The sequence below is a fragment of the Bos grunniens genome, chromosome 18 (genome assembly GCF_055505025.1).
Source record: "Bos grunniens cultivar Pamir isolate PY7600 chromosome 18, Bosgru_T2T1.0, whole genome shotgun sequence".
In the NCBI taxonomy this organism is placed as follows: domain Eukaryota; kingdom Metazoa; phylum Chordata; class Mammalia; order Artiodactyla; family Bovidae; genus Bos; species Bos grunniens.
Genome location: NC_141182.1, coordinates 64,686,336 through 64,710,939, shown reverse-complemented (window position 1 = coordinate 64,710,939; position 24,604 = coordinate 64,686,336). Strand labels below are relative to the sequence as shown.

The window sequence follows — 24,604 nt, the reverse complement described above, 5'->3', positions numbered from 1 at the left end:
TCTGACTCTGTGCAACCCCATAGAAGGCAGCCCACCAGGCTCCCCCGTACCTGGGATTCTCCAGGCAAGAACACTGGAGTGGGTTGCCATTTCCTTCTCCAACGCATGAAAGTGAAAAGTGAAAGTGATGACGCTCAGTCATATCCAACTCTTAGTGATCCCATGGACTGCAGCCTACCAGGCTCCTCTGTCCATGGGGTTTTCCAGGCAAGAGTACTGGAGTGGGTTGCCATTGCCTTCTCCGAAAGAACTCCCTAAGCCATGGTTTTTCCAGTAGTCATGTATGGATGTGAGAGTTGGACCATAAAGAAAGCTGAGTGCAGAAGAAGACTCTTGAGAGCCCCTTGGACTGCAAGGAGATCCAGCCAGTCCATCCTAAAGGACATCAGTCCTGAGTATTCATTGGAAGGACTGATGCTGAAGCTGAAGCTCCAAGACTTTGGCCACCTGATGCAAAGAGGTGACTCACTTGAAAAGACCCTGATGCTGGGAAAGATTGGAGGAGCAGGAGGGGGTGACAGAGGATGAGATGGTTGGATGGCATCACCGACTCAACGGACATGGGTTTGGGTGGACTCCGGGAGTTGGTGATGGACAGGGAGGCTTGGCGTGCTGTGGTTCATGGGGTTGCAGAGAGTCGGACACGACTGAGCGACTGCACTGACTGAGGGAGCTCCTTGGTGGTCCACGGGTTAGGAGTCCGTGCTCCCACGAGAGGGGCACAGGCTCCGCCCCTGGGGGACTAAGGTCCTGCAAGCTGTGCTCTGTGGCGAGCAAAGATGGCTTTAAACAGGTATTGGTAAGGATGCAGAGAAACTGGAATCCTGGTAAAATGCTGGTGGGCATGTAAAACAGTGCAGGCGTTTTGGACGACGGAGGCAGCCCCTGAAAGGTTATGGATGGGCTTACTGTTTGATCCAGCTTTCCCACTGCTAGAGAAATGAAACCTAACTTTTTACAAAAACTTGTACTTAAATGTTCATAGCAGCATTGTCCATAATAGTCAAAAAGTGAAAAACCTGAAATGCCCATCTACTTATGAGAGGATAAATAAAGCATGGTCTATCCACACAGTGAAATATATTTATCCATAAAGAGAAACTAAGTGCTGAGACATTAGAATAGGGGCTTCCCTGGTGGCTCAGTGGAGAAGAATCCACCTGCAATGTGGGAGATGCAGGTTTGATCCCTGGGTTGGAAAGATCTCCTGGAGAAAGAAGTGGCAACCCACTGCAGTATTCTTGCCTTGAAAATCCCATGTTACATGTGATGACATGTTACAACTAGATGAACTTGAAAAATTAAGATAAGTAAAAGAAGCTGACCACCAAAGGCTGCATGTGATTCGGGACAGGACATGTAGAGAGACAGAAGGTAGGGCAGTGTGCTGCCTCAGGCCCAGGGGAGCTGAAAGAAAGGGACAGTGACCACCAAGGAGCCCAGGACTTCTTTCTGGAGAGAACGTCCTAAAATTCACTGTGACGGGACTTCCCTGGTAGTGCAGTGCAGGAGGCCCAGGTTTGATCCCTGGTTGGGTAACGAGATCCCAGTGCAGCAACTAAAGTTCCCACGTGCCCCAGCTAAGCCCCTGCACAGCCAGGTAAACAAATTAAAAGTAATCAAATACAGGAACACTCATTGTGGTGGGGACTATATGACTCTGTGAATACTCTGGATGAACGGGAGAGTCTGTGAAGGACATCTCAGTAAAGCCACTATGGAAACAAACAAAGGTGGATTCCCACGTGTCCAGCTTTGCTCTGAACGCACGACAGCGTTCCCTTCAGCTGGGCATAGGCTGGCATTAGGCACCACAAGGCGAGATATCCACATGCAAGTGTTGTCTGCACACTGGGACCCCCAAGAGACCCTCAAGGTGGGAAGTGGGACCCGAGAGGGCAGGACAGTCAGCCCCAGAAAATGAAGAGGGCGGGGGGAAGGGAATCAGTGCAGGGTGAAAATTAGGGACGCACTCCACAACACGGATGGCTGGCATTTCGTCTTTTTATGGTCTGGAAAGAGGTTTCCAGAACACTGGCTGGGTTGTGCTCTTTCTGAGAAAGTCGGTCCCTCCCCGGGTTGGATGGCAATGTATATATTGCTCGGATTCCAGTCCGGCATCCAGCTCATTAATCAGGGAAAAAATTCCGTGGTGGGTCGTTGAACTGGGGTTTTATCTGGCAACAGGGCCTGATGTTGACATTCAGACGACTTCTGGTGGACTGAGAGTCTCCAGTCAGAACGGCTTCTGCCATCTGAACCTCTTCGATTTGTTTCAGTTGGGCCCAGATCCTTCCTGTAGCTACAGATGCTGTCTTTTTTTAAAAAATTATTTTATTTATTTTAATTGGAGGCTAATTACTTTACAATATTGTGGCGGGTTTTGCCACACGTCAACATGCATCGGCTGTGGGTACACATATCCGCCCCCTCCCTCCCAACCCCATCCCTCTGAGATGTCCCAGAGCACCCGCTGTGAGTGCCCTGCTTCACACATCGATCTTGGGCTGGTCATCTATTTCACATTCGGTAATATACACGTTTCAGTGCCATTCTCTCAAAACATCCCACCCTCGCCTTCTCCCACAGAGTCCAAAAGTCTGCCGTGTGCATCTGCATCTCCTTTGCTGTCTCGCATATGGAGCCGACGCGGTCTTGAGGGCCCTAGAGCGATGCTGCCAGATCGCGACGGGCGCCGCCTTGAACCTGAGTGTTCTCCTAGCTGAGGCGGCGCACCACCTTTGTTTTCTATTACCTGTCTTAAAAGAGGTGGGGTCACTCAGTCATAAAAGGGAACGCAACACTGCCGTCTGAAGAGACACGGACGGACCAAGCAGCTGTCATACAGGGTGGAGTAGGGCAGACGGAGGAAAAACAAACATCATATAATATCACTTATATGTGGAATCGAGAAAAGTGGTCCAGACGAACTCGTCTGTAGAGCAGAAATAAGAGTCCCAGACGTACAGAACAAATGCACAGACACCAGGGTGGGCAAGCGGGCGTGGGATGAGCTGGGAGACTGGACTGACACGTGTCCACTATTGAGGCCGCGTACAAAACAGGTAACAAAGGAGAACCGACTGCAGAGCTCAGGGACCTCTATTCAGTGCTCTGTGGTGACCCAAACGGGAAGCAAGTCCAAAAAAGGGACATCTGTACACGTGTGGCTGACTTCACTGTGCTGCACAGCGGAGACTAACACAACACTGTAAAGCAACGAGAGCTCAATAAAAATTAACTTCTAAAAAAGGATTAAGGACTTAGCTCAACTTCTGGCACAGCCTTCAGAAATATAAAAGAGGTCTCAGTTGATACAAAACATTGTCTAAATCTGCCTTTCTAATTCATATTTGACAGCTTTAGCAAGATCCTCTATCTGTGGAGCATAGCATGCTGAGGACTTTTATCACAAGCCAGACTTTATTATTTTGGGTATTGGAAGGACTGATGCAGAAGCTGAAGCTCCAATACTTTGGCCACCTGAGCTGAAGAGACGAGTCACTGGAAAAGACCCTGATGCTGGGAAAGATTTGAGGGCAAGAGGAGGGGATGACAGAGGATGAGATGGTTGGATGGCATCACCGACTCAATGGACATGAGTTTGAGTAAACTCTGGGAGATGGTGAAGGACGGGGAAGCCTGGTGCGCTGCAGTCCATGGGGTTGCAAAGACTATCAGAGACAAATTAGTGACTGAAAAGCAACACTAAACTAAAGTCAGACCTGTTTCTCCCAATGCACATAAATAAAACCTAATCACCTAAAATTTAAAAAAAAATGAGGTGGGATTGATATTACTAATACATTGCGTATAGCCCAATATATCAGAAATTCTACTGTTTCAAGACATTATTGATGGTAAAAGTTGTTGATTAGATATTTTACATCCTTTCATTCATACCAAGCAGAGAAGGCAATGGCAACCCACTCTGGGATTCCTGTCTGGAGAATTCCATGGACAGAGGAGCCTGGTGTGCTGCAGTCTATGGGGTGGTACAGAGTCAGACACGACTGAACACGCACATTCACACCAAGTGGAACCCACCATGTGGCACATCTTAATCCAGCCCAGCCGTGTCTGAAATGCTTAGCAGCCACAGGTGCCCAGTGGCTGGTTTCCTGAGCAGTCTGGCCTGATGAGCAGGGAAAGCAGTGTTTGGAGTGGAAGATAGGACTCCTGGCTTTTGATTCATAGTCATGGGAAGAAAACTGAAGAGAATATTTTTGAAGCAACAGGATGAAGGAGGGTTTACTAAACATGGCAGAAAGTCAATGAGCACAAAATAAGTAACAAACCTGTAAAGCTGACGCCACAAGAATTGGAAAGCGTACGTACGAGGGGAACTTCCACAGGACCTAAGACAGAAATGGCCAACCCAGGGCAAATATGTAGAAACAGAGGCGACAGTAGAGGGCTTTATTTCACCAGTACGTGAAGAGCCACGTCAGAGAGAAAGCTGAACCCTCAAAGTAGAAAAGTGGGCAAAGGATGTGAATCGACTGTTTACAGGAGGATGTTCACATGTGCGATAAACACAACACAGACCCCGCATCACAGTTCTGATATCAAAACAGACGCCCGGTGAAGCAGGGCTCGGGAAAGGCGACGTGTCCAAGTGCCAACGTGGAGGGAAGTCAGGAAGGTTCCAAGGAAACGGACATTCTCAAATGCTGGTGGTCGAGCACGATTGTGGTCATAGGGACCACAGCCTAAAACGTGTGTGTGCCTTGCATCTACAGCAGCTAGGACATGGAAGCAACCCAGACGTCCAGTGACAGATGAGTGGGTAAAGAAGCTGCGGCACATACACACAATGGGATATCACTCGGCCATACAAAGGAATGCTTCTGACTCAGTTCTGACGAGGTGGGTGAGCCTAGAGCCTGTTATACAGAGTGAAGTAAGTCAGAAAGAGATGGAAAGACAAATAACACATATTAGCGCCATATATGGAGTCCAGAAAGATGGGACCGATGAACCTATCTGCAGGGCGGCGGTGGAGATACAGACGTGGAGAGCAGACTGTGGACACAGCAGCCGGGGAAGGAGCTGGAGGGATGCACTGAGAGTAGTACCAAAACATCGACACTACCATGTCTAAAGTTAGACAGCCAGTGGAAACCTGCTGTGTGACACAGGGAGCTCAAACCCTGTGCTCTGGGATGACCCAGAGGGGCGGGATGGGGTGGGAGGCTGCAGGGAGGTTCAGAGGGAAGGGACATAAGTAAACCTATGGCTGATTCATGTTGACGTATGGCAGAGACCAACACAATAGTGCAAAGCAATTATCCTTCAATTAAAAATGCATTTATAAATACATAAGTGTGTGTGTGCTTTGATCTAGCAAGTCCATTTCTGGTAATCTAAAGTCTATGAACATTCACAATATTCAGAAATCTACAGAGCAGTTATCAGCTCTTTGGGACAGCAAGAACTTGGCGACAAGTGTATACGACGCATGCACGTGATCACTGTGTGAAATGAACTCTTTCCGCCTAAAAGATCTTGTCTCTTGAGGAACATCAGATGTCATAATACGTTCAGTGAAAAGGCAGGATAAATGTACGAGTAGACACCTCAACGCCAATTTTCAGGAAAAAAAAAAAATCCATCCATTCATGTACTCACCCATATCGGATGCAAACCAAGGCTCTGTGACACTTTGCACCGGATGCTGGCGACGTTTCGAAGGACGAAACCAAGGCAGGTCCTTGCATGTGGAGCTGCCAAGAGAAAACGAAGAGAACAGCCTCAGAGTGAAGTCCGGCACCATCCAAACACAACGTTTCCCTCTGAGCCTGTCTGAGCTGGGGAAATTCTCCACACGTGGATAACGCAGCCACAGAATGTCGCCTGCAACCTCCGTTCATTCAGTACATCCCTGCACTGGGCAGGGTTCGAGATATTCGGAGCGACCGTGATACCAAGGGCAAAAAAGTTTAAAATCAGGATGGGGAGCAGCCCCAGTGCCCACCACAAGGAGAAGGAATAAATGAATGATGATGTCGTCACATGGCGATTATCACATACAGCCAATGCCACTCTAGACGACAGGGACAAGTCTCAAGAGTAGGATGCCAACCAAAGGCAGCAAAGCTGTGGGCTGAGGAGAGGTCACAGACGTCACCCCCAGGACCCCACGGGTGTGACGCCCACAGGCAGTCACTGTTGTGTCCCGGCTTGGTTTAATTTTCTTCACTGCTCTACCATCATCTGGGGCTTTCCAGGGGCCGCAGTGATAAAGAACCCGCTTGCCAATGCAGCAGATGTAAGAGATGAGGTTCAATCCCTGGGCTGGGAAGATCCCCCGGAGGAGGAAATGGCAATCCACCCCAGTGTTCTTGCCTGGAGTATCCCACGGACAGAGCAGCCTGGGGGTCTACAGTCACTGGGGTCGCAGAGAGTGGACAGGCCTGAAGGGACTGAGCAGGCACCATCATCTGAGCATGCCACCCTTCCTTCCCTCTTCCTGTTTCTCTGTCACCCTCGAATGAGCTGTAATGACCGGGAGAACTAAACGAGCCGTTCCCGAGACTCCAGTGCTTGTCTTCCCCAGAAGGAGAATTCTCTGTGACATGTAGACAGAAAGGACAGGCCTACGGTGGGGGAGGGGCTGGGTGGCTGCTTCTTCAAAAACGTGTAGATGATGCCCCACATGTGCCCAGATGTTGCTTTAAACCTGCAGGTATTCGTTTTTACGGGGCTTGGAAAACCTGTCTCGGAAGCTTCTTCCTCAGTCCCCTCCACCCCGACCTTGGCGCTGTTCCCACAGCAACGGCCTGGGCCTGAGTCTCTCACCCAATGCAGGCAGACTGTGGAACACCCCCGTGGGGAGAGCTGAGGCCTCCTGGGGTGGGCTGCGGCCCACTGAACCCCAACCGGAGTGCGTGCCGCCGTCCCACGTCCGCAATCGACTTCACAGGAAACCAGGTCTCTGCAGCCCCGTTTCCAGCTTCTCGATGGCTGGAGGTGCCATCCACGCGGAGACTATGGTGACCTGGGGAATCTGACATCGCTGAGGTTAAGGTGGGAAGTGAACGGTGGGGATGAGACACGTGGCTGAACCGTGCGTGAATGCCCTGGAGTTTCCACACCATTAAATCTGGGTGGGGCCTGTGAACCTGCATGTCTAACCTGCTCCCTCGGGATGCTTCAAATGGGCCACAGCTGATGTTTCCAGAGTGACTGGCCTTAACCCGGTGGCTCAGCGGTACAGATTCTGCCTGCAATACAGGAGACCTGGGTTCGATCCTTGGGTCAGGAAGATCCCCCTGGAGAAGGGAATGGCAACCCACTCTAGTATTCTTGCCTGAAGAACTCCATGGACAGAGGAATCTGTTGAGCTACAGCCCATGGGGTCATAAAAGATTTGGAGAGAAAGTAACTTCTCCCTGGAGGAAGAAATAACAACCCACTCCAGTGTTCTTGCTTGGGAAATCCCATGGACAGAGAAGCCTGGCGGGCTACGGTCCACGGGGTCGCCAAGAGTCGGACACGACTGAGTGGCTGAGCGAGCCCGCCTAGCTCACCTCTATGGGCCTCTCTGCTTGCTGTGGTCCACAGACCGGCAGCACGGGCATCCCCTGGGGGCTCTGTAGACACGCAGGATCTCAGGCCCCCACCCCAGACCTTCAGTTACGGATGGAGTTGCATCCTCCAAAATTCACGTGTTGAAGGAGGTGATTACTAATAAGTTTTTCTTTCATTTAAAAAATTTTAATGAATGTTTATTTTATTCCCCCTCTCTCTCCTCTCCCCACACCACGTCATCCTCTCCCCAGTTCTGCTCAGTCCCCACGTCTCCACCCCAGCCCAGGCCTCGCTCGTTTCACACCGTACGTGTGACTGGACAGAATCCCACCTCTACAGGTGTCAAAACCCACGTCTTTGTGGACAACAAAAATGAGTCTTCTCTCTAGACCGTGTCTCCACTTATGCCATGGAGGACTCTTTTCTTTATTTTTTTTCCTTCCAGTTTCACTGAGATATCTCTGACATCCAGCATGTAGGTGTAAGGCATACAGAGTCACGATCTGACTCACAAACACCATGAAGTGATTATCACAGAATTTCCATCGTCTTATTAGCTGCGGGATAGAAAAAGGAAAAAAAAAAAACACGTTTTTTTTCTTGTGATGAGAGCATTTAGGATTTACGCTTCTTTTTTTAAAGTGAATTCTATCTGTTTATCTCTTTGGCCATGCCGCCTGGCCTGTGGGGTCTTCGTTCCCCACCCAGGGACTGAACCCATGTCCTTGGCAGTGAAGGCACAGAATCGAAGCCACTGGATCACCAGGGAGTTCCCAGGATTCACTCCTCTTAACGCTGACACGGAACACACAGCAGTGTGAGCAGTGCTGATCACGCTGTACATTACACCCCTGGTGCTCACTGATCTTACAGTCGGAAGTCTATTTGTACTTTTTGACCCCCTTCATCCAGTCGTCCCTCTCCACTCCCCACCTCAGTTCAGTTCAGTCCAGTCGCTCAGTCGTGTCCAACTCTTTGCGACCCCATGGACTGCAGCACGCCAGGCCTCCCTGTCCATCACCAACTCGCGGAGTTCACCCAAAGCCATGTCCATTGAGTCAGTGATGCCATCCAGCCATCTCATCCTCTGTCGTCCCCTTTTCCTCCTGCCCTCAATCTTTCCCAGCATCAGGGTCTTTTCCAATGAGTCAGCTCTTTGCATCAGGTGGCCAAAGTATTGGAGTTTCAGCTTCAGCATCAGTCCTTCCAATGAATATTCAGGACTGATCTCCTTTAGGATGGACTGGTTGGATCTCCTTGCGGTCCAAGGGCCTCTCAAGAGTCTTCTCCAACACCAGAGTTCAAAAGCATCAATTCTTTGGCACTCAGCTTTTTTTATGGTCCAACTCTCACATCCATACATGACCACTGGAAAAACCATAGCTTTGACTAGACGGACCTTTGTTGGTAAAGTAATATCTCTGCTTTTTAATATGCTGTCTAGGTTGGTCATAGCCTTCCTTCCCAGGAGCGTCTTTCAATTTCATGGCTGCAGTTACCATCACTGACTCAATGGACATGAAATTTGACTGAGCAGGAGTTAGTGAAAGACAGGGGAGCCTGGCAAGGTGTAGTCATGGGGTCCCAAAGAGCCGGACATGACTTAGCGACTGAACCAATCAATGTCAATTTTTCTGTAAAACTCCATGTGGAGATGTGCATAGAGAAAAATATTGGAAAAAACTGCAGCTAGATATAACCTTTGTTTTTCACTGGACGGTCTGATTATGGAGGAAAATGTGGTCACTGACAACCAGAGCCCTGAATATATTCATTCTCTGTGATCAATTTTTGGAGACACACACACACACACACACACACACAGAACTATTTAACGCCCCTTTCCCACCCATAACAGGTCCCTGAGGAAAGCAGGACTGTATCTCAGCTTAGTTCACTTCGGTGGATTCCCTTTGCTCTGGAAGCAATGCCAGCGGTTGGTGGGCGCTCCTCCAGAAATTCTACCCAGGCGGGGCTGGAGAGGACGGCGGGGCTTCCCGAGGCTAAGATTCATTTGCATGATGTTTTGACTCTCACTGGCTGCCTTAGAAACAATGCAGACGCTTCCTTTGAATATATGTGCATATGCTGACGCGTGTGTGAACACAAAGGAACAGAAGAGAAACTCTTCTCCTGACCCAGCCACGATGGCCGCTCATGGTATAATTCGGTTTACCAAGCATATCCAGAACCAGATGGCTTTTGTGTATAAAAACCTGCCCTGTGAGTGCACAAGCCGTTTGGTTGCCACCAGGACCCAAGCAGGCCCCCATTCCATCAGGAAGAAAAAGAGGAGGGGGGGATTTCGCCCCAGAAAGCTAAGAGGACAGCTGAGGAAGAAGAACGTGAAACAGTGGGGTCTGGAAGGGAGTCGGCTGGCGTGAAATATGTTCATGATTTGAAAACTTATGTCTTCGGAACAGAGGTCAACGTTGAGTCATTTCCAAGAAGTTCAATTGCTTCCTGCGAGGGAGGCAGAGTATGTGTTGTTTGGCTGAGCTGATGAGCCACGGTGCGTCTCTGAACTAAAATATAATGATTGGGCCAGGAAGCGACATCCAAGCTCCTTCCTTTCCAGGACCACCAGTTACCAATTAGACGTTTGTCTCCTGACTAAGGGGCTTCCCTGGTGGCTCAGATGGTAAAGAATCCGCCTGCCAATGCAGGAGACGTGGGTTCGATCCCTGGGTGGGGAAGACCCCCTGGAGAAGGGAAAGGCAATCCCCTCCAGTATTGCTGCCTGGGGAATCCCATGGACAGAGGAGCCTGGCGGGCTACAGTCCACGGGATCGCAGAGAGTTGGACACGAATGAGTGACTAAACAATGACAACTCCCAACTGAGTGCAGACGTGGCCAGTGCCTTCTGTAACACTGAGATCTGGGAGCCTTCGTAAGGACTAGAGTTTCTAGGTGTAGGAAGGAGGAACAGGGGCTGAACAGGGGGAGGGCTCTTTTCCGAGCCCAACTCAATACAGTGCAGGAGAGGGACTTCCCCGTGGCCCAGTGGTCAAGGCTCTGCACTTTGACTGCAGGAGCGTGGGTCCCATCCCTGACTGAGGAAGGTGCGGCCAAACACACACACACGGAGACCACAGGAGAATATGTTTCTGATTGCGGGGTTGGGGGAGAAGTGCTTTGTTGAAGACAATCCAGGGCTTCCCTGGAGCTGTAGTGGTTAAGAATCCGCCTGCTAATGCAGGGGACACAGGTTCAACCCCTGAGCCAGGAAGAAGCCCATCATGGCAGCTGCTGAGCCTGTGAGCCTGAGCTCTGCAACAGGAGAGGCCACTGCTGGGAGGGGCCCAGGCACACCGCAGCCAGGAGCAGAGCCCATGCTCTGCGCCTGGAGAGAGCCCAGGCACAGCAACAGAAACCCAGCACGGGCAAAAAGGAATGGGAAGTGAGAGAGAAAGTCGCTCAGTTGTTTCCGATTCTTTGCAACCCCATGGACCACACAGTCCATGGGATTCTCCAGGCCAGAATACTGGAGTGGGTAGCTGCTCCCTTTTCCAGGGAATCTTCCCAATCCAGGGATTGAACCCAGGTCTCCAGCACTGCAGGCAGATTCTTTACCAGCTGAGCCACAAGAGAAGCCCAAGAATACTGGAGCAGGTAGTCTATCCCTTCAAAAATGAATAAATAAATCTGAAAAAAGCACAAGCTGGAATAAAGATTGCTGGGAGAAATATCAATAACCTCAGATATGCAGATGACACCACCCTTATGGCAGAAAGCAAAGAGGAACTAAAGAGCCTCTTGATGAAAGTGAAAGCGGAGAGTGAAAAAGTTGGCTTAAAGCTCAACATTCAGAAAACGAAGATCATGGCATCCAGTCCCATCACTTCATGGCAAAGAGATGGGGAAACACTGGAAACAGTGGCTGACTTTATTTTTCTGGGCTCTAAAATCACTGCAGATGGTGACTGCAGCCATGAAATTGGAAGACGCTTACTCCTTGGAAGAAAGGTTATGACTAACATAGATAGCATATTAAAAAGCAGAGACATTACTTTGCCAACAAAGGTCCATCTAGTCATGGCTATGGTTTTTCCTGTGGTCATGTATGGATGTGAGAGTTGGACTATAAAGAAAGCTGAGCACCGAAGAATTGATGCTTCTCAACTGTGGTGTTGGAGAAGACTCTTGAGAGTCCCCTGGACAGCAAGGAGATCCAACCAGTCCATCCTAAAGGAGATCAGTCCGGACTGATGCTGAAGCTGAAACTCCAGTACTTTGGCCACTTGATGCAAAGAGCTGACTCATTGGAAAAGACCCTGATGCTGGGAGGGATTGGGGGCAGGAGGAAAAGGGGACGACAGAGGATGAGATGGCTGGATGGCATCACTGACTCAATGGACATGAATTTTAGTAAACTCCGGGAGTTGGTGATGGACAGGGAGGCCTGGCGTGCTGCAGTCCATGGGGTTGCAAAGAGTTAGACATGACTGAGCGACTGAACTGAACTGAAAAAAAACCCCAGGCAATCCAAACATCAATAAACAGAAAGACAGTGCTTCACCTGATCCCATCCATGAACACTAAGGCAAGAGCATGAAAGTCCCCGTCACAAGTAAGCTTTAAGGACTGATGGAGTGAGCGCTCACACTTTGAGGAAGGTGAGACGAGAGATGCAGACAGAGGGCCTGCCCTCCGCGCTCTGGCCCCTCCCCGCCCACCGGCGTGCTGCGCCTTGTGCTGTGTGTTGGCCTCCTCTCCCCAGAGGCAGAAATAGTTGCTCCACCATCAAGATCAGCCCTTCTCCCTTCTGGAGCCAGCCGTGCGGCTCCTCAGAAGATAACATTCCTTCCTTAGCCCTGGAAGGGGTCAAGATGAGCCACTGCTTGCCGTGTACGTGCAGACATCTTTGAGGAATGTTGTTGTTCAGTAGCTCAGTCGTGTCCGACTCTGTGACCCCATGGACCGCAGCACACCAGGCTCCTCTGTCCTTCACCATCTCCCAGAGTTTGCTCAAACTCACGTCCGTTGAGTCAGTGATGCCATCCAACCATCTCACCCTCTGCCATCCCCTACTCCTCCTGCCCTCAGTCTTTCCCAGCATCAGGGTCTTTTCTAGTGGGTCGGCTCTTCATACCAGGTGGCCAAAGTATTGGAGCTTCAGCTTCAGCATCAGTCCTTCCAGTGAATATTTGGGGTTGATTTCCATTAGGTTTGATCTCCTTGCTGTCCAAGCGACTCTCAAGACTTCTCCAGCACCACAGATGGAAAGCATTAATTGTTCGGCCCTCAGTTTTATGGGCAAGAATAATAAATCTTTTCCCCTTAAAGACTGGTACAGAACTGACTGGTCAGATGACCTGGGGAGAATCTGAGCTGCACCTAATAGAAGACCTTAATTCAACATTTGCTCATGACCCTGCTATTATTATGACATGTTACTTGTATTGTGCCTTCTTTATGAGGTGACTGTTCCTTCAGTTACCAAACGTGTGACTGGGCCCCCACAAAGTGAATGATGACTAGGTGACTTGAAACAAAGTACCAGATATACAGCTCTGTAAGATCAAGGACTGTAATAGATCGTAACTCCAGAAATGGGAAGGAGCAGCGAGGGAACCTGCGCCACAACAGACTAGCAAGACGGCTGGACTATAAAGAAGGCCGAGGGCCAAGGAAGTGATGCTTTCGAACTGCGGTGCTGGACAAGATGCTTAAGAGTCCCTTGGATTGCAAGGGACTCTTGCAAGGGATCATCCTAAAGGAGATCAACCCTGAAGATTCGCTGGAAGGACTGGTGCTGAAACCGAATCTCCAATACTTTGGCCACCTGATATGAAGAGCCAACTCACTGGAAAAGACCCTGAGGCTGGGAAACGTTAAAGGCAAAAGGAGAAGGGGGCAACAGAGGATGAGGTGGTTGGACAGCATGGTTAAACAGAGGAGATAGTGAGGACAGGGGAAGCCTGCTGTGCTGATATTCCTGGGGTTGCAAAGAGTGAGACATGACTTAGCAGCAGAACGCCAACAGCATGCTGTATACGAAATAGCTAAGAGAGTAAATACTGAGAGTTCTCATCACAAGGGAAAAATATATATTTTCCCACTGCTTCAATTTTGCATCTGTATTGGATGATGGATGCTCACTAAAGTTATTATGATCATCATTTAATAATGCATTAGTCAAATCACTATGCTCCACCCATACGTGCTACGTCTCAGTAAAGCTGGAAGATATAAAAAGCGGGGGGAAAAGGAGACTTAAGACGCCAAAACCCAAATGAAACATCATTGCTCTGACAGAGATGAACAACGACACTCAGCGCTGGCAGGAGTAGGGAGGGTAAATGGACCCTTTTAGACCAGGCCAGTGGGAACGGGTACAGGTACAGGCGGGTGTGGCCTTACAGGAGCACTTCAGCAACAAGTCTCAAAGCATCAGGTGTCCAGGGGAGCCCTTGGGCTCGGCACCCCTGCTTCTGGGAACCTGGTCAACCTGAAAATCGGGAAGGTCTGCCTGTCTACACAGCGGCCACGCTGACACATAAGGGACAGTGAGGCTGCAGAAGCGGGTGCGTGGAACGAACCCACGAGTTGTCGACTGCCGTGACGGTATAGCGTCTTACAGTCAGGAGCAGGAGCCTCCTTTTTTAAACATATAAATGGCGTTTTAATGCCGGGGTTGGAAAATTGTAATTAACTCCCACTTTAATTCACTACTGAAAACTGTTATCTCTAAACTCTTCAACTAAGATATTTAATTACCTACTGAAGCAATAAACTGCTTGAGAAAGAAAGCAGGATAGAACATAGTACACGACAATTCCAGTTCTGACCAATCATCTTTCGTTCATTCATTCACTTGCATATACTCTTGAAGGGCTCTGTGCAATAGAAATACAACAGCCACAAATTCAAGCCACATATGAAACTCTACGTCTTCTAGAGTCTTCTACGACTGCTTTCATACAAAAAAAAAAAAGATACGTGAAATTAAGAATACAAAATATTGAACAAGGAATTAAAAATCTTTTGCACTAACTTTTTGAAATCTATTGAGTGTTTTGCAATGAAAGTCCATCTCAAATTGAACCAAATTCTCTTTTTAAAAAATTTTGACTTGAATTGCAGTTGATTTACAATGTTGTCTTAGTTTCAGGTGTCTACCAAAGTGAATCAGTTACATGTATACATATATCCATTCTTTTTTAGATTCTTCTCCTACTTAGGTCATTACGGAGTACTGAGTGCCTTCCCTGTGTTCCACAGCAGGTCCTTAACAGCTACCTATTTTATATATAGCAGTGTGTACATGTCAGTCCCAAAGTCCCGATTTATCCTCCCCCACCCTTGTCCCCTGGTAACCGTAAGTTTGTTTTCCACGCCTGTGACTCTATTTCTGTTTTGTAAATAAATTCACCCGTACCATATTATTTTACAGTCCACATATAATGAATCTCATATATTTGAGACCAGATATATTTCAAGCTGTCCATGAGCTGAGGGTGGCCAGTGGTTACCATGTTTGATGCCCCACACCTTGGGTGTGTTGAGATAACTTTGAAGCCACCTGTGTTCACCTTTAGAGGCTGAAAAATTCCAGATTCTGCAGGTCTTTCTCCATCTCCACAGCCCTGTGCCTCTGCCACGGCCCTGGCTCCAGTTTCCATGGCAACAGCTGCAGCGAGAAAGCTCTGGAGGGATGAACAGAGCTGAGCAGCTAAACCAATGCAGCCCGGCCAGGGGAAGGGTCCAGCGGGCACTCCTCGCCCCCCAGGCACATCTCGGGCACTGCCTCTGTGCCTGGGACACAGCGTGAAAGAACAGCAGCAGCATCAGGGAGGGTCTCTGCAGAAGGTGACAAAACCGTTTCTCCAGGGTCTCAGCACACAACCCCCCGGCGACCCCCGCAAGCCCCAGGGGTAGCCAACACTGTCTGCTTCACTGTTCACACGTTCTTGCGTTCATCCACGTGGGAAATCGGGCTGGGCCCTTCCTGTTTGCCACACCTAGGGCTAGGAGTCTCGGCCACGGAAGACACCACCTCATTCAGACAGTGCTGTGTCATTCACTCTTTCTTACACAAGTTCTCACTTGCCGGAGACCAGGGATTCTCTGAAAGCAGCGGGAGAGGCCTTGGGTCACTGGGAATTCGTATTCCAGTCCAGGGGGTGGGCTGCAAGCACGCATGTGACGTGACGGTGGGGTGAGGAGTCCTAAGATGAGGATGAGCTCAGGGTCCTTGCACAGACGGTGAAACAGAGGGGCACGGCTTAGACAAGGAGGTCTGGAGGCCCTCTCCAGGGGCACAGAGCTGGGGCAGATAAGGGGAGGAGCCTCCCCGCAGAGGGCACAGCACTCAGTGCTGCAGAAGCCCCTAGGCAGGAGCGGGCGTCGAGGGGAGCCGGCCAGAGCAGAGTGAGCTGAGGCTGGCACGGCCTGAACTCAGGGTGCCCGCTCTGGCATCTACGAACTAAGTAGGAAATCACTGAGCGGCCACGCTTGCTCTCTGGTTTCTGTGGTCCTCAGCTAGGGCCGACTCTCTGCGACTCCATGGACTGTAGCCCGCCAGGGTCCTCTGTCCATGGCAAGAACACTGGAGCGGGTTGCCATTTCCTCCTCCAGGGGATCTTCCCGACCCAAGGATCAACCCATATCTCCTGTGCCTCCTGCATTGCAGGTGGATTCTTTACCACTGAGCCACCTGGGAAGCTCTGAGTGTCCACAGGATTCATCTTTTTTAAAATTTGCTCTCTGATTTCATCACTGACTCGTTGGTTACTTTTTGTGGAATGCTGTTTAGCTGCCATGTAACCATTTAAAAAATTTTTTTAATTGGAGGATTGTGTTGGTTTCTGCCATCCGGCAATGCGCATCGGCCATCGTTACACTTAGGCCCCCACCCTCTTGAGTTCCCCTCCCCTCCCCACCCCCCCCCCCACCCCGGGTCATCACAGAGCACCGAGCTGAGCTCCCTGTGTGGCACAGCAGCTCCCCGCTAGCTGTCTGTCTCACACAGCAGTGCGTACATGCCAATGCTACTTTCTCAGACTTTCTTCTCATTTCTTTTTCTGTCGTTAATTTGCTTCATGGCATTGTGGCCACGAAAGATGCTTGAGATGTAACTTCTACCCTCTTAAATTTGTTGAGGCTTGTTTCACGCCCTAGTAGGTAGCCAGTCCTGGACACTGGCCCGTGTGTACTTGAAAACAATGTATATTGCTTTGTTTTGGGGTTTCTTTGGGCCGTATGGTTCATAATAATTCTGCACCCACTATACGCTGGCTCTGGGTTGGTGACTCACGTGTTACACCTTTCTTCTCGAGCACCTCGCCTGTTAGGGTGATGTGGAGGCTTAACTGAAGTAATTTAGACATGCAAAATGATCAGCACATGGTAAACCCTCTGAAGCGACAGTACTTCGGCCACCTGATACGAAGAGCTGACTCACTGGAAAAGACCCTGTTGCTGGGAAAGACTGAGGGCAGGAGGAAAAGGGGGGCAGGGGATAAGATGATTGCATGGCATCACTGACTCAGTGGACATGAGTTTGAGCAAACTCTGGGAGATAGTGAAGGACAAGGGAGCCTGGCGTGCTATAGTCCACTGGGTCGCAAAGAGTCAGACATGACTGAGTGACTGAATCACAGAAAAAAACCCTCATAACTGCCAGTCTCTCCTGCCTGCCTTTTCGGGAAGACAGAAGGAATCTATCTGCTTTCGCATACGTGAAGAGTGATAAAACCTACATTTGGAAATGTGGCAGCAGGGAGGTTCTGTAGCTGTACAAGTGACCATCAAACTATCCTGGGGTGGGCACAGCCGTCAGCACCATCAGCCACTGCCAGCCCTGAGAATCAACCCGCCCAGATGGGGCCCCTGCCAGCAGGGTGCCGTCTGCCAGTGCGGAGCCACTTCAGCAGAGCAGGAGACCCCTGCCCAGCCAAGGGCAAAGAGAGGAATCCGAATATATTAAATGTGTGTCTATATATTTTTTTTAAGTATAACAAAATTAGGAGATAGGGAATAGCATACTCACATGAAGGAGGTCTTCCTCAGTGGTCCAGTGGCCGAGAATCTGCCTTCCAATGTAGGGGGCACGGGTTCCATCTTTGGTGGGGAACTAAGTCCCCACAGGCCACAGAGCAGCCAAGCCCACGTGCCACAGCTACTGAGCCCGCAGGTCACACCTAGAGATACCCACATGTGCAACAGAGAGCCTGCATGCTACAAGGAAGACCGCATGCAGCCAAAAGTTAAAACAAACAAAAGTATGTAAACAACAAGGGCCTACTGCATAGCACAGAGAACTCTATGGAACATCTTATAACCTACAATGGAAAAAAATCAGGAAATATATATGTGTGTGCATGTGTGCGTGTGTGTGTGTGTGCTCAGTTGGGTCCGACTCTTTGAGACCCCATGGACTGTAGCCCGCCAGGCTCCTCTGTCCATGGGATTCTCCAGGCCAGAATATGGGGGTGGGTTGCCTTCTCCAGGGGCTCTTCCCCATCCAGGGATGGAACCCGAGTCTCCTGTGTCTCCTGCATTGATAAGTGGATTCTTTGCCACTGGAACCATATGCCACTGCCCCGACCGCCAATTCAGTTGTTGAGGTATTCACCTGCAGGACCTCAAAATGTGACCCTATTTGGAGAGGGGGTGTTTGCAGAGGTAATCCAGTTAAAATGAGGCCATAGGGTGGACCCCAGTCCAGTACGACTGAAGTCCTCATAAGAAGAGACGTGGGGACAGATGGGGACGGCAGAGGGCTTCCCAGGCGGCACTAGTGGTGAAGAAGTCGCCCGCCATGTAGGAGGCCGTAGGAGACACGAGTTTGATCCCTGGGCTGGGAAGATCCCCGGGAGAAGGAAATGGCAACCCGCTCCAGTATTCTTGCCTGAGAAACCCCATGGACAGAGGAGCCTGGCGGGCTACAGTCCACGGGGTCACAAAGAGTTTGAGGTGACTTAGCACGCACACAGAACCCTTGCCCCACTGAGGGCAAAAGCCCCGAGGAGTCTGCAACAGAGATCTGCAGATAGACAGGTACGGAGAGAGGGACACGGAAACACACGGAGACGACAGCTGCCGGTCAGCAGGAGGGGAGAGCCCCGCGGCCACCTTCCCACACGGCTTCAGAAGGAGCCCGCCCTGCCGACACCGCCATCTTGGCCTCGCAGCCTCCGGAGCCAGAGATAAAATGCTTCTGATGCTTAAGACGCCTGGTCTGCAGCACTTTGTACGGCAGCCCGAGGAAACCCCCATATCACCATGAGAAGAATTTCAATGGCGCGCTGGGTAAACCTGCCCCCAGCACGTCTGACCATCGGATCCCCTGCCCCAGTCACCAGCTGTGTGCCTTTCAGTCACAGATGAGTAAGGAGGGGTCACTCTGTCTTGGTTTCCAAAGGCTGCCATGACACATGACCGCTGACTGTTGCTGTTCAGCCGCTCTGTCACGTCTGACTCTCTGCAACCCCGTGGACTGGAGCACGGCAGGCTTCCCTGTCCTTCACTGTCTGCTCAAATTCATGTCCACCTAGTTGGTGATGCCATCCAACCATCTCATCCTCTGTCGTCCCCTTCTCCTCCTGCCTTCAGTCTTTCCCAGCACCAGGGTCTTTTCCAATGAGTCAGCTCCTTGCATTAGGCGGGCCAAGTATTGGAGCTTCAGCTTCAGCTCTCCCGCTATGAACCTCTCGCTTGGTTCAGGGCACCAGAAATGTGAGAAGAAATAAGGTTTGAGAGGCACAAAGTGGAAGCCAGTACATGGAAAACTTCTAAACATGAGAAATGTGAAGCCTGCAAGCGAAGATTCGATGATCACCAATGCCTGACCACACACCAGTCACTCCCTGCCAGCCGTTCACCCCTCCGCAGGGCAGTGTCTGTGATGATACCATTTTGGTAAACTGTGGAATAGATTTTTAGCAGAATCTCTGCTTTGCTTGGGTCAGACTTGATGGACAAACAGCAAGTAAGACTGTTTGTGAAGATGTACAGATGAATGTCTGACGCATGTGGTCCTGACGAGGTCTGGTGGTTCCAGTCAAAGTGTCACATCCAGGTCCCTCTGACACAGAGATGACAAGTGAAGAAGGAAGTGCTCCAGTGACCTAGTCCTTGTATGTGCTCATTCATCAGAAAGTGAAAGTGTTAGTCCCTCAGTCATGCCCGACTCTTTGAGACCCCGTGGAGTGTAGCCCACCAGGCTCCTCCATCCATGGGATCCTCCAGGCCAGAATACTGGAGTGAGTTGCCATTCCCTTCTCCAGGGGATCTTCCCAGCCCAGGAATCAAACCAGGGTCTCCCTCATTGCAGGCAGATTCTTTACTGTCTGAGCCACAGGGAAGCCCTCCTTCATCAGTCCGTCCGTCAATTATGCTAGTGAAACAGTGATCTGATTGCACTGTTTTTCAGCATCATCCTGTACAACATGATGACAATTTGAAAAAGCATTTCAACTGCCCTTGGGTATGATTTAGTTTTAGATCAGATTTACATTTTTTTTTTTCAGAATTATCAATCACATCAGAATCCAAATATGCCAGAGATTGAAACATGCCCGTGGAAGCCAAGTTTCAGTCTGAAAGAAAGAAAGTCTGGCAGGGCTTTTCAAATTTGAAGATAACTGAAAACGCTGTTGGACAAAAGTTGTAATGAAAAGAAACAGAGCTATGACAGCCAAAAGATAGAAGTCATGAAAACAACTGCAGAAGATGGTTTTTTTTCCCCTCATTACAAGAACCCAGAACTCTTCCAAACAGGAAATTAAAAGCAGAAGGAAACATGGACATGAGAGCAAATACAAACCACAATTTCTGGGTCACCAAAAAATGGGCCAGGAGGTCAGCAAGAGCTTCGTTCCCATAAACTTATGCTGATTTTACAGGAGATATGATTGTGATAACTAACACCACAAACACCCGGAGGATCGTGAGAGGTTGTGTGAACAACTATACACCAACAACCTGTGCAACCAGAAGGGGTGGGAGAATTCTCAGAAACATACAGTTTACCAAGATTGACCCAGGAAGAAATAGACCTGTGACTACCAGACGCAGAGTGGGAAGGAGGAGGAATTGGAGGCAGGGGGTCAAAAGGCATGGACCTCCAGTCATAGCTAGGTGGAAGGGACATGATTCATCGGACAGGAACCTGAGCAAACTCCAGGGTACAGAGGAACACAGAGGAGCCTGGCGTGCTGCAGCCCAGAGGGTCGCAAAGAGTCGGACACGACTTAGCGCCTGAACAGCAACAGTGTGTGGAAGGGACATAATACACAGGATGACTACTGGAGTGGGTTGCCATGCCCTCCTCCAGGGGGTCTTCCCAACCCAGGGGCAGAACCCAGGTCTCCCACATTGCAGGTGCATTCTTCACCATCTGAGCCACAAGGGAAGCCCAAGAATACTGGAGTGGGCAGCCTATCCCTTCTCCAGGGGATCTTCCTGACCCAGGAAACGAACCGGGGTCTCCTGCATTGCAGGCAAAATTTTTACTGGCTGAATTTTTACCGGGGAAGCCCATAGCTGACAGTATTGCATGATATGTAGGAAAGTTCTTCAGAGAGAAATCCTAAGAATTCTAAACATAAGGAGAACACTTCTCCTTTATTCTTTCCTCCTTTTCTCTTTCTCATATTTCTGTAAGAAGGCAGTTGTCAGCTGACCTCCTGTGATAATCATTTCACAACAGATGTAAAGCAAACCATCACGCTGTCCCCCTTAGACAGTGATGTATGTCAGTCATTTCTTAATAAAACCTAAAAAAATTAAGCTAGGAAAAAATTGCTGGTTTTAGTAAGGACTTTGAGCTTTCATCATGAACTGTTACAATCAGCCATCTTCCACTGAACACGGTTTTCTTCCCCTCAAAGTGTGATCTCAGTAATATTTACAAAGAATCCACTGACTATGCCATGACAATACATAGCTTACTTGAGATCGAGCTTCAATATTTCGAACACTAATGTTTGCACATCACTGTTTTGTTTGTATACAGTTTTCAACCAGAACAGCATTCCTTGCATCAAACAGGTTTTCAAAGGAGGAAAATATACCTCGAGCTATGCAACACGGCAAAGACTTGATGCAGAGCACAGAAGGCCATGTTGACTCAGATGATACATTATTCAAATACAAATGCACTAGACCAGACAAGAAGGAATATTTACTCTTTGAATAACTCTTTAAATAAATTTCATGGGAGTTGTCATCATACTCATCTTGGGCACTTAGGAGGGGGTAAAAAAAAAAATCAAAGTGAGAAAACAAATGTGCCTTATTTAAACAGAACTGTATATAAAGAATTAATTTAAATAATAGGGGAAGTGTTTACTAAACCAAGGGGCAAATCAGACTCTCCATGCCAGGCGCCAAGTGGGACGCTGAGTCCTCGATTCTGCCCTGGACACCGCAGGGACTGTCCAGACGTGGCCCACCTTGGGCTTTGTCGCCCTGGGGCACTCTGTGAGACAGTGTGCCTGGGAGCTGTGTGCCTGCAGCACACTCTCTCTCAGAGAGCTTACTCAAGAGAGGAAAACAAGTTCTGAGTGGCTGTCATCCACCGCGGACAACATTCTTGCAGCTGTTCGGGAATTTGAAAGCAAAAAAGCAGCCCCTCTGTTTCAAAAACACTGATAAATCCGTGGATCTGTAGGAATGTGTCTTATGCCACTCATTCCCTTGATCTTGACAGAGAAAGAGGCGCCTTTGCAGGGTCTGAGGTTGCTGACTGTCTCCGTGTGTTGCAAGAACAGTTACGTCTTTTCTATCTGGGGCGCTCATCTCATTTTTACCATTTTTTAAGTGGTGGAAAAATGCACATCCCATGACTTTTACCTTTGAAACCAGTTTTTATGTGCAGTTGTGCGCCGCCAGGTATGCTCATGCTGTTGTGCGGCCGAGGTTCTCATCTTGCCAAACTGAAGCCCTGCGCCCAGCAGACTCTTCACCGTCCACCCCCTGGGCACCACCGTTCTCCCTCTGAATCTGGCTCTGGGGGCCTCATATAAGTGGGGACATACAGCTGTTGTCTAATCCCTCTGGAGCAAAATTATTTTCATAAGAAAGAGGCGACGCAGCCAAAACCAACAAGCAAACGTGCACAACACACAGGAGGCGCATTCCAGAGGTGCGCCAGGCCGCCAGTTAATAAAACACCGCGTGTCACTTACGTGACACTTTTTGTTACTTGAGTCATTCCGTGGTGTTTGGGGGGTGATTCCATGCCGCCTTGTACACTCATCCTGAGCACGGTTTTGCTTGTGTATCACGTTTTCCTATTTGTTGTTTTGCGTTCCCTTTCTCGGAAGGACATGGCAACCCACTCCAACCTTCTTGCCTAGAGAATCCCGTGGACAGAGGAGCCTGGTGGGCTGCTGTCCATGGGGTCACACAGAGTCGGACACGACTGAAGCGACTTAGCAGCAGAAGCGTGCTCTTCCTCAGAAAGGCTCCACACCCACCCCCCACCCAAACTGCCAGACTTCAAAGCCCACTAGGCCTGGGTGTCCTCTGGGTCCTGTGCTCGATGGCTCCTGAGTGCTGAGCTGAGCTCCCTGTGTTGGGCACCAGCTCCCGTTAGGATCTGCTTTACATGCGGTGGTGTGTGTGTGAAAGTGCTCCTTTCTCAGCTCATCCCCACCGCGCCCGTGAGTCTCATCTTGCGCAGAGGTTAGAAGTTGTTGTTGAGGCGCTTTCTCTGACACACTTGGGGCTGTGTTACATGTCCTTGTTGTTGGTTTCCTGACCGTCAGAGTCAAGGCCTCGCCTCAGCTGTGTGTGGGTGGGTGCTCTTGTGTGAATGCAGACGGGCAGGGACACAGTCCCAGAAGTGGAATTATTGGATCAAAGGGTAATGTGCCTTCTAAACTCTGTAATCCCCGACAGAATGTTTGCTAGGAAGGATGAACCAGCCGTCCCTCTCCAACACCCCTTCCTCCAGTCCCCTGTCAACCTTGGGTGGTATCAATTCTTTCATCTTTATCTGCCTGATAAGGTGGGAAATGACGTCTCAGTTTGGTTTCAAAGTCTGGGTTTTGAAACATAAGAGAGAAGTTATCGAGCACTTGACCCAGAGGAGATCCGGGCTTAGTAGGCTTTGAAGTTGGGCAATTGGGGTGGGGGGCGGCTGGGGAGCCTCTCTGAGGAAAAGAACGCAGAACAACAAATAGGAAAACGGGATACACAACTGAAAACGTGCTCAGGATGAGTGTACAAGGCGGCATGGAATCACCCCCCAAATACCACGGAATGGCTCAAGTAACAAAAAGTGTCACATAAGTGACACGCGGTGTTTTATTAACTGGCGGCCTGGCGCACCTCTGGAATGCGCCTCCTGTGTGTTGTGCACGTTTGCTTGTTGGTTTTGGCTGCGTCGCCTCTTCTTATGAAAATAATTTTGCTCCAGAGGGATTAGACAACAGCTGTATGTCCCCACTTATATGAGGCCCCCAGAGCCAGATTCAGAGGGAGAACGGTGGTGCCCAGGGGGTGGACGGTGAAGAGTCTGCTGGGCGCAGGGCTTCAGTTTGGCAAGATGAGAACCTCGGCCGCACAACAGCATGAGCATACCTGGCGGCGCACAACTGCACATAAAAACTGGTTTCAAAGGTAAAAGTCATGGGATGTGCATTTTTCCACCACTTAAAAAATGGTAAAAATGAGATGAGCGCCCCAGATAGAAAAGACGTAACTGTTCTTGCAACACACGGAGACAGTCAGCAACCTCAGACCCTGCAAAGGCGCCTCTTTCTCTGTCAAGATCAAGGGAATGAGTGGCATAAGACACATTCCTATAGATCCACAGATTCATCTGTGTTTTTGAAACAGAGGTGCTGGTTTTTTGCTTTCAAATTCAAATTGAGAGAGTAGCATTGACATATATGCACCACCATGTATAAAATAGATCACTGATGCGAAGCTGACGCATAACACAGGGACCCCAGCTCAGGGCTCTCCGTCAGCCTAGAGCCGTGGGATGGGGTGGGAGGTGGGAGGGAACTTCCAGAGGGAGGGGACATATGTATCAGTTCAGTTCAGTCGCTCAGTCGTGTCCGACTCTTTGCAACCCCATGAATCCCAGCACGCCAGGCCTCCCTGTCCATC

At 49.6% G+C, this 24,604-nt stretch overlaps 1 protein-coding gene across 21 annotated transcripts in view; it reads right to left on the bottom strand.

The window, feature by feature from the left end:
• LOC147354792 (uncharacterized) overlaps nt 1-24,604 on the bottom strand; it is a 197,226-nt gene that overhangs the window by 110,984 nt on the left and 61,638 nt on the right. For 16 of the 21 annotated variants that reach the window (XR_015146593.1, XR_015146596.1, XR_015146598.1 and 13 more), the window contains 3 exons: nt 7,865-8,090; nt 6,802-7,009; nt 5,632-5,726 (listed from right to left, as the gene is read on the bottom strand). Coding sequence is in view for 15 of the 21 variants with exons in the window: in XM_086354936.1 (XP_086211062.1) it covers nt 5,632-5,726; nt 6,802-7,009; nt 7,865-8,054 (493 nt within the window). In the remaining 6 variants the exon portion in view is untranslated. Of the gene's footprint in view, nt 1-5,631; nt 5,727-6,801; nt 7,010-7,864; nt 8,091-17,528; nt 17,717-24,604 lie in introns of those variants that run through there. The other 5 variants (XR_015146595.1, XM_086354941.1, XM_086354932.1 and 2 more) reach the window with 2 other exon arrangements.